The sequence below is a fragment of the Callionymus lyra genome, chromosome 7 (assembly GCF_982586985.1).
Source record: "Callionymus lyra chromosome 7, fCalLyr1.hap1.1, whole genome shotgun sequence".
In the NCBI taxonomy this organism is placed as follows: Eukaryota; Metazoa; Chordata; class Actinopteri; order Syngnathiformes; family Callionymidae; genus Callionymus; species Callionymus lyra.
The window spans coordinates 21,631,867-21,642,097 of record NC_141824.1 but is presented as its reverse complement, the minus strand read 5'-3'; the positions used below and the strand labels follow the sequence as shown (position 1 = coordinate 21,642,097).

At 44.9% G+C, this 10,231-nt stretch overlaps 1 protein-coding gene across 1 annotated transcript; it reads right to left on the bottom strand.

Moving 5' to 3' along the window:
* Positions 1 to 1,230: 1,230 nt before the first annotated feature.
* On the bottom strand, positions 1,231 to 10,214 carry supt5h (SPT5 homolog, DSIF elongation factor subunit). The gene is made up of 30 exons (XM_087796254.1): positions 10,096 to 10,214; positions 9,824 to 9,915; positions 8,852 to 9,008; positions 8,666 to 8,734; positions 7,408 to 7,419; positions 7,269 to 7,338; positions 6,947 to 7,015; positions 6,780 to 6,845; positions 6,657 to 6,687; positions 6,523 to 6,588; positions 6,204 to 6,455; positions 6,010 to 6,099; positions 5,875 to 5,945; positions 5,650 to 5,755; positions 5,497 to 5,587; positions 5,296 to 5,432; positions 4,589 to 4,744; positions 4,378 to 4,524; positions 3,740 to 3,886; positions 3,543 to 3,668; positions 3,392 to 3,476; positions 3,213 to 3,329; positions 3,048 to 3,150; positions 2,601 to 2,728; positions 2,428 to 2,533; positions 2,213 to 2,371; positions 1,974 to 2,142; positions 1,719 to 1,916; positions 1,541 to 1,636; positions 1,231 to 1,477 (listed from the first exon to the last, which is right to left on the bottom strand). Exons 2-30 carry the CDS (start codon positions 9,905 to 9,907, stop codon positions 1,337 to 1,339), a joined length of 3,249 nt encoding a protein of 1,082 aa, XP_087652380.1. The 5' UTR covers positions 9,908 to 9,915; positions 10,096 to 10,214; the 3' UTR covers positions 1,231 to 1,336.
* Between the last annotated feature and the right edge of the window lie 17 nt (positions 10,215 to 10,231).

The following is a 10,231-nucleotide window of genomic DNA, read 5'->3' as shown; positions in this document are numbered from 1 at the left end:
TGTGGAGTAGAACCTGCAACCTTTCAGGCTTGATGAGCCTGGGTCACTTTCACTGCGTCGACTCTGGGTGGCCTTTGACCTTTTCTCATGGGAAACCATTGGAGGAAGTGTTGGCGTGACGGAGAGTGATGTGTCTTCCAGACGAGCAGCACCTGGCTGACGCATACACACACACACACACACACACACACACACACACACACACACTCAGAACCATCATGTGACTTCTGAGGTGTTTTTTTTTTTTTCTTTGTGTGGTATTTATTTTTCATCAGAATTATTTCAGTAAATAAAAGTAACCTCTTGCAGAACTTTCATCAGTCCAAATAAACCTGTTCACAGCCACAACTAGAAAATAATAAGTGAAAAACTTCAAAATTAAAATGCAGACATGAGGGTTTTATTTACCCGATTCTCTCCCGAAGAGTTCCTTGTTTTTAGTCCACAGGTCGTCAGGTAAAATAATAAAAGTACATTTTTTTAAACTCCAGTAATGACATTTAGTACCGCAGCAGCGACTATGTCAAACGTCATTCTCTGCGACAATTACGCGTCATATACTACGCGCCCTTGTTTATGTCAGGCAGTGGATAGTATTAGATAGTGCAAGCGCATTTTTTGTTTTGTTTTTTAAACTAAGACGGATCCACACGAACGCACAACTCGGCGCAATGGCTCTTAGTTTTTGGTGAAGTGACCGAGAAAAGAAATCTGGCTCTGATCGGATAGAACGGGTGTTTTGGGGGAAATAGTACTGAAAGTACAGTAGGGTTATAGTCGCAATACATAGTATAAATTTGGCTGGTTTGTGTGGATGGAATTTTCCTTCAAACGTTTTTTAACAGTGATCGAAATACCTCCGAATGTCTGCAGTCTGCAATTTGCAGATCGATTTTCAAGATTGCAGAAGAAAAATAAAACAACCTGCAATTTTGCAGAATGAAAAAAAGCCTCTCAAAGTCGGATTGGGTACGTTGAAAAAGATGAAAAGATGAAATCCACACTTCCAATACAAGCAGTTTAATAAAAAACTTAAAAGCTTAGATAACATCTGCTTGGCTTCATCGGTTAGTCGGACTGGATTGTAGTTCAATACGTTTTTTCTTGATGTGACGAGTGTTTGAGGGAAGATGAGCGTGAGAATAAAAATAACCAGAGATAAAAGACCGGAAAGTGCAGGGTGGTGGTCTAGCATGAAACCCTCGGCAGATGCAAGAAGAACCACAAGACTACAGCGTCACTATTTATTCATCATAATCATTTTTTCCAAAAACAAGAGACAAAAAAGTGTTTAAAAAAGTTATTCAGAAAGGAACCAACAACCTTCCGAGTGGCCTCAGTGCTCAAGGCGGCCAAGGAAACGAAGGTTGAGAATCTTGAGCTGTTCATCCAGCTCCATGCGTACAATCCCGTCATCGCCGTCAATGCTGAGCAGGATTCCAGTGGCCTCGCGGTCTTCTCCCAGAATCACCTTCACCTAAAGGATAAATGGCACGTTAAACCTCGGACTCGTGATCTGGACTATAACGTAGCAACGGACCTTGTTGTTCTTGGTAGGAGTGACCGGTTCCAGGTGGTCACTGCTGATACTGACCACCTTCTCAGAGTCCTTTATGAACACGGAACACATGCCGCCCTGCACACACACACACACACACAAACTCCCTGAGTGATGCAGGTCACTCTTAAGACAACCTTCGTCTTTGTGTAAGTCTCACCGTGATGCTGCGGATCACACCGGTTTTGTCCATGAGATCCATGAAGGAGTCTTTGACCCGGACCAGGATGTCGGTGGTAACCCAATCACTGTTGCCCTGCTCGATGTTGGAGCCAGGGGTGTGAGGGTTGTATCCTCCAGGAGAGGGCGCTCCTGGCGTCATCGGACTGTAGCCCACTGGACTTGGACTGGGACTAGCCTGGACAGGGGATGGAGAGAGTCACCCTGCGCACGGATGTATCATAAACGGCAGTACCTGGTAGGCCATGGGGGACGGCGTCGGGTGGTAGCTCGCAGGAGAGTGCGTGTTCTGGTAGCCGACAGGAGATGGCGCAACCTGGTGGTAACTCTGAGGACTGGGACTGGGTTGGTAGGAGCCCTGGGGTGAGGGAGCAGCGTACGGAGAGTACTGCTCCGTGTTGTACCTGCGGAGTGGAACCAGCACACGTCAGCAACCACAGCAGTGAAGTCCACGTCAACGACAGAACCACTTACATGGCAGGAGTCCCGGGAGTCTGTGGGTTGTATTGAGGGTTGACCTGTGGCGAGGGGGCATCCGGGTAACCAGGGGTCTGTGGGTTGGGGGTCCCTCCGTAGCCCTGAGGGGACGGTGAGGGCTCGTCGTCGTAGCCGAAGTCATACTCCTCATCGTTCCTGAGAGCAGATATCAGTATACACACTGGAGTGTGTATCTGTCGACGGAGTACTACCTTGAGGGTGTGTTGGGGTTGTTGGGGTCCCAGGCCCCACTCTGGCCGGGGGTTCTGCTCCCATCATGCAGAGGGGTTTGCGATCCATAGTGAGGAGTTCGACTGCCTGTTAGTGGAAAGTTGTGGTTAAATGAAGGGGAGGATCTCAAGAGTCTGTCGCTCTCGTCACTCACCGTCGTGCAGCGGCGTCTGAGAGCCATACATGGGCGTCCTGGAGCCCGTGGCATACATGGGGGTCTGAGAGCCGTACATTGGGGTTCGACCGTGCGCGGAGGTCATCCCGCTGGGTCGCGAGGCCCCCCTGGTGGAGACAAACATCAAACATTAATCTGCTGCACTTGTAAGTTTGTGTGTAAAAGAGTTTTCGTCTCGTTGTCAAGTCAAAGGTTCTCCATATATATTTAATCTTGTGAGTTGTTGACCATTTTGAAAATGATGCTGTAACAGAAAAGCAATGGTTTCCATTTGACTTATTTACTATAACAAACCTTCAGGGGTCGACATTCATTATCTATTTGTTGATAAGTCAATGTCAGGCATTTTTAGCTGCTGTGATATAACTTAACAATTCCTGTGCCATAGTTTTAGATTTTGTTAGTTGTGCGTTCGTGTGCACTCACATGGTGGTCAGGCGCTGCCGGTCCACGGAGATGGTCTGGCATGTGGAGTGCAGTTCTACTCGAGCCGTCGACTCCGTGGCGTCCTTCACCACTCCTATGTAACCTGACGGGAACATCGCTGTTAGTAGGTGTCCATCTCTGGGACCAGACGGTGGTCCGGCCTACCTTTGTAGGGTCCTTGCGAGATCCTGACAGTTTGACCAATCAGATCATTGTCTCGGCGTCCTCTTCCCCTACCCATCCCGCCGCCTCCTCCACCGCCGCCGCCGCGCTGCTGTGCCCCTGCAGAGTGACACCACAGTTAAGCGACCTCCAGACCAGCACACCTGGACAGCCTGACTGACCTCCTCCCCCGTGGTGCATAGGGCTGCTGATTCTCGGGCTCATGGGTGCAAAACCACCCACAGTGAAGTTTGTGACGTCTCTTGGCTGGATGAGTAAAAGAGAAGGTTTTAAAGCGGAACTGGTAGTAGAATCGTGTCGCTGGTCACTGACCTTGGAGCCTCCGGCCAACACCAGGTGCCGGGTCTTGCACACAAACATTCCGCCGTTCTCCACCAACTTCTTACAGTGAAGGAAGGCAAATCCACGGAACAGATGCCGGATCTCTCCCTCACGACCCTGTTGGACCAAACACGGCATCCATCAGCAGAGTCATGCAAGTCTAGGTGTAAGGTTCTACTAGTACCCACCGAGTGTGGTCCATCAATCACTTTGACAATATCCTTCACGTGGATGTTGTTTTGTTCCGAGTCCAACGCCACAGCAAAGCGGTTGTCCTTTCTGCGATTCACAGCCTGGTGACGCACAGTTAGAACTTTCCCGTGCATGTTGAGGACCTGAGGAGCACATCAGGGGTGTAAGAAAATATAGATACACCTAAATACCGCAATATTCTTTTCACTACACCATATTGATAATTAACAGCACTGTATCGATATTTTCAAAATTCTTTCAAATCCTTTTTTATTTTTGTTAGTTATTCTATTCCATTTTTCAATCAAGTGTGAGGCGTTTGTTCATTTTTGTGTAGAAATTAAACCTCCGCTAGATTGCAGCATATATGATGCCCTTCACAGTTAAAAGATTAATTAAATTAAGCTAGATCCCTGTGATGACCAAGGACAAGAGGATACAGTCAACTCCAGCAGCAGTGAACACTGATGTTTAGACATATTTTTGTTATTGTTGTAAATTCTGCAACACCAGAGTCAAGTACTCAGGCAATACTACAAATATATCCTTGGTCCTACAGTATTACAATATATCGTATCATCATCATGATCGTATTAAAACTTTGTCTCCACCTCATTTGACGCTGTCAAATTACCTGGAAGGTCTCCCTCTCCAAGCGCACAATGACTCCGACCGTCTGGGGATCCAACAGGACCAGCTCCCCCCACTCGTGCTGCCCGCCTGCATCCACGCCAGACGCCGTCTCTGAGCACAGCTGCAGGTCTCGGGGCAGGACTTTCAGCTACAGGACAAGGAGGTCTGTGAGCAGACGGGCTGTTGATGTTGCAGGGAAGGAGCCACGCTACCTCGTGCATGGTGAGGTCTGAGAAGAGGATGACAAAGTTCTCCTCCACTCTGACTATGAGTCCCGTGTCTCCCTCGTAGCGCCCGGCAATGACTTTGACGTGGTCCCCCATTCTGAAGTACTTTTTCAACTCGTGTGCCGGAAACTCCAGTGGATCCTGCAAGTGCCGGATAACCATCATTACATTTGAAGATATTTTTAGATGATAGGGGCGGAGCGACGAAGCAGAGCGAGTTGATTCCAAAGAAGGAATGTTGCAGTGTTTATATAAAATTGCTTTCAGGAAGCCATGATGACTCACACTTGTGAAATGAAGGAAACAGTTAACGTAGGGGAACAAATAAAATCCCGCTAAAGCAAAAGATCAAAATATGTAAAGTAAAGGGGTTAAAGAACAAAAAAAAAATAGATACTAATGACAAAAATCAGGAAAAAATATCTATCCTTGTCATCTTTTTTAACTGATAATTATTATAATGAACAGGCAAAGTTACAACTCGATTCTTGTTCAGTAGACTTGCTTCATACTTAGTATGGAAGCTGAACTGTTTATATTGACTCAATGTCATAAACATTTAATTCTACAGAACCAACTCAGTGGACCACATTAAGATCATTTAATACTTAATATTTAACTAAAACATTGTGTCATAGCCCCTGCAAGTCCTTATGTCGTTTCCCTGCATACAAGTTTCTGCATGTTCATACCTTCAGATCCTCGTGTTTGGGCATGATGGTGATTTTATTGCCATCCACGCTGAGAATCTTTCCCTGCAGGTTGATCAACTCTCCCTCACACACCTCCACGTTGTCTCCAGCCTGCAGGTTGTGTTCTCGCTCTTTTCCTACAAACACAAACAAGAATTAAGCACACCAGCACATGTTTACAACAAGCGTGCCCTCACACACCTGACTCTGTCACCACCTCCAGGTCAATTCCTTCAGGTTGATCCTCAAACTTCTCCAGTTCAGATAGAGTTGGCTTCACTCCATCTGTGATCTGACAACAACCCTTGATTATGGCTGCTCAAATACTGCCAGTCGTCCCCGTCAGGTTCTTACCACTGCAGACATGGCGAAACTCTTGAACAAGAATCCTTTCCGACTGTAACGGTTTCCCTCAAAGATCATGAAGTCTCCATCGTGACTGACGTCCCCTCCAAGAGACCTGTAACATTTAAATAAATCTACTTTCTGCGTCGTTGACATTGGTGCAGTCTGATCAAGGCCAGGTTGGTGTGCGATGGTCAAGACAAGAGGACACAGTGAGGGAGTGAGTGTGTGTACCTGATCTTCTCAGCATCAAACAGCCTCTGAGTCGGTCTCTTGAATGTCTTTCTTTTAGCGAACCAGTCTTTCTACAAAACAGACATGTTTTGTAACACTGATTGGGTCGTACTGATGTAAAGTGACATGTCTTACCATACTCATCTTGGCCTTGATGCGGTCCAGATCGATGCGTGGGATCATTTTCAGAGAGATGGTGTTCTGACTTGGTTCAACATAGTCCACCTGCAACAGCATGTCAGATGAAGCCCTTCCTCAACAACACTATCAGCAACAGGTTGGTGCTGATAATCAACTTGTATAGGGGGATTCAGGGAGGAGAAATGTACCTGTGCTATGTCATCCTTGTACAAGCCTCTCTTCAGCCTCACCCACGACTTTGGCTTCAGGTTAGTGACTTCTTTGACCACCTTCAGCACATCTGTCATCTCCTTGATGGGAACCATCTGCTGATTCCAGAAGCCCATCCTGAGGTTCCCGATGCCCTCGATGGCAGATTTAACATGTGTCTGTTTGTAAGACTCGACATAGATGTAGCCTTTCACGTGGTCTGGAGCTACCACAGACTTGATTTGCAGAGGCTGCAGGGAGAAAGATAGCCAGGTGATTCAGTGAAAACCTGATATTCTCCTGCTAGTTCTGACTCACTTCGTTCGACTGGTAAGCGATGAACTTCCTCATCAAAGCAATGGCGGTTGCTCGCTCCTCACCGATCTGAAATATACATTTAATGTGTGCTTGAACAGATCTTAAGAGTGTGATTGTGAGTGTGTGTCACCAACCTTACACTTGACAGTCCACAGATTGGGGTCTCTAATAAAGACAAAGGTAAGTGGTTATGATGTGTCAGGGTCTCTCAGCTGATTGGAAGAAAAAGATCTTCAATAAGGTTTTTGACTACATACTTGACACCAGGAAGAAGTTGTTGCTGCGTGATGTCATCAGAAAGCTCCTCAGAGCCCCCAGAGAAACTGCAGGGCAGGATTAACATTTATTTGGGACGATAGATGACCAGGATCATAGACACGTGACTCTGACAAAGTCAGCCTTAAAAAAAAATGAAGCCACTCACTGTTCACCGCCAGATGGCTTTGCGTATTTCCTCATGTAATATTCACCAAGAGCTTCTTCCCTCGAGTCTCTGAATCACAAACAAACGGCACAACACGTTGTTAACCTAGTATTAAATCAAAAAAACGAAATTGAAGTGACTATACACCAAACTTGACAACACAACGCGACCCGTTTATCTCTTCTTTAAGTTGAACTTCTTGCTGCTTACTTCACCATAAAATCCTATTGGTTATCATGAAGTTTCATCCAAGTTCAGATTTCAACACTTGAGTATTACAACATACGTCGTATGCTTCCACAAGAGATGCGTGTATAATTACCTCCACAGGTTCTGTAGTCGCCTGGATCCGGAGTTATCTTCGTCGAGAACCACATTGTCGATATTGGATACTGAACAAGAGACAAGAATGTCAAACATTGGCCCAACATGCTTCAGGTAAAAGAAAAACAAACACAAACCTTCTGCCTCCTCTGGACGACGTGAACATCAGGAGAGGCCATCAGATGCAAGAAATGGTGGAGGGAAGGGGGAGGGAGGGGATGTGATGAGAAACAACATCAGCCAGCAGCACAAAGCAAGATGGGGGGTGGGGGGGCAATGGTCAACATTGAATGGGGATGAAAATTGATATGGTTCTACACTAAACTGTCCAGACTAAGCCCAGGTCAAGACCCAGTCCATGTCCAACCTAGACTCAGGTTCCGGACAGGGTTAGATTGGCAATGCAATGTTACCAAGAAAACACTGATCATTTACAGATGAGGTGCAGCAGGGGGCACTAACGTCACTTCTGTGTTCTAGGAGGTGGATCGCTAGAGGAAGACCGGAAACATGTGGACTCTGAGAAGAACTGGATCTGCCAACCAAAGTGGTGGATGGTCACAGTTGGACATTTCTTTACCTGGTAAATAGCTTTTTTTATATTGGCAACTCATCATAAGCGGAACCCAACTGTCAGATATCCAAAGCTCTATGACACGGAGGCTGTGTCAGAATTGTGATTATTGACACTATTAGACACAAGCGGCTCTCACCCTTCATATACATCCACCATTTTCAAATCCCTTCCATCTCACATACATGATGGGGAGAAAGTGAGAGATATGAAAAAGATGCTGTTGTAGTGCCCCCTGCTGCCTGCTGCTATGGAGACGATCACAGTCAGCTGGCATGAGTACATGGATGGTTCTGATCCATTAGGCGGGGAATTACCGTTGACTGAAGAGGACGAGCGTGACAGAGAAAAAGACACCCAACGACAAGAAACACTTCAGTCAAACAACAATGCCAAGTGTCTAGGCCCGCCAGCATATGATCAAACAAGACATGCTGCATTCACTGTTGCCATGGACACCATGCGACAGCTCATCAAAAAAAAAATCGCATCCGGTTTTGATCAGAGCAAGTTCCTCATCTGAATCAGGTTCCTGATGGTGTTATCAAATGAGTAACATTTGAATACTGAGAACCTCAATTACAAATCTTTAACATCTCAAAAACGCAGTGATAAAGTCTTTTCTGTCAGTTACTACAACTTGATTGAAGGAATCATCAACTTAACTGAAGAGACACATTTATCAACAGATACTGTAACTTGGGATTTGAAGGAGCTTAAACAATCACGTTTGTCTGAGTTCCAAGAGAATACGGGGAACACAAACAGTGCTTCAGTCAACAAACCATCATTATTAAATCTGGAAAAGGACACGTCCTTACCTTTCTCGAGGATGTCCTCTGCTCCGTCCTCCCACTGGTCCTCTTCGTCCTCATACTCATCGTCCACATCTGAAAAGGAAGGGCAAACCCATCACACACGATGTAGTGCCAAGAATCACCACATGGTGCCTCAGACAAGTTAAAGACAGAGTGTATGGGTGTCACAGATATAGATAAGTTCCTCACCGGCTTCATCAAGGATGTAGCCTCCATGCCTGGGCTTCTTCCGGGGTCTGTCTTCGTCGTCTTCATCCTCTTCATCGTCGTACTCATCCTCGTCCACCAGGTCCTCACCCTCTTCTTCTGCCACCTTATCGCTCCCCACTGGACTGCCCGTTTCCTCCTAGACCAAAGAACAATTCAAACATCAGCACACAAGTTATGGATTTTTACTCACTACTTATAAATAAGATACAAGGATACAACATTTTTTTTTCCATCTGAAAATAATAATACACACAAACATACATATAGATAGATATGACACGATGACAGTCATCCTCTGAACACTGTCATCAGTGAGCAGAGAGGCGGATGGAGCATGAATGCTTAAATTGTACAATTCTGAGTTCGGGGGCAGAAATGGAGTGAAAGTATCTGGATGTTCTGTTCTATGTTAGTCTTATTTTTTATGAAAAATTGCTGTATTTTCTGTGGCTATTGGAAAAAACGATTTCAATAAAGTTTTACCTTACCTTACCTCATATAGATATACACTTGGTTGTTATTTGACATGCGTTCTCTGCTGATTTCTTTCCGAAATGAAGTATTTTATGATACAACTTCAAACCATAAATAATAATCACTCTCAATTAAATGTCTGGTTATTACAAAAATGACATACTGCAACTGGTTGCAGCAAACTTGTGTATACGTTTTTTTTTTTTACAGTACAATTAAATATGACTTGTCCAAATATATTTTCATAATGAAATAGATGACGATAGATTTATATATTAAAAAAAAACATTTTTATTATTCTTGCATCATTGATACAATAATAATAACAACACATATTTAGGATGCATTTTATTATTTTTAAATTCTGAAAGCAACAAGTTAAGACATTGAGTTGGGCTGCATTTATTTATCTTGTTTGTATTGAAAGTGGCAAACGCTATGACTGCCCGACTCTTAGCATTAGCCACGTTAGCATACCTCATTATCCACCTCCTCGGCTTCGCCGTCGCTGCTCCGATCGCTCGGGTTATCGGAAAAGTCGCTATCGTCGCTGTCAGACATGACGGAACCTGAAAAGAAAAACACAAAAACCAAGTAGGAATGATTCACGATTGTCTGAATGATGGTTGCATGTTGTTTAGCTATTAGCCTGCGAGAGCACCGTAGTATTTAGCCACAGTTTTTTTTGTCGTGTTTAAAAACAGCTTTACACATTAACCTTCAGTTGCATTTAAATATAAAAAAAATACCTCCTTTCGACGCTCGCCAGAAGATTCAATATACTAAAAGAATAATACTAAAATAAGTATTCAATTGTCAGCTTGCTCGGGTCCCTCTGACGCGATTCTCACTTCGAGCTCTCGCGATAGTTCGAACGAGAAGGAA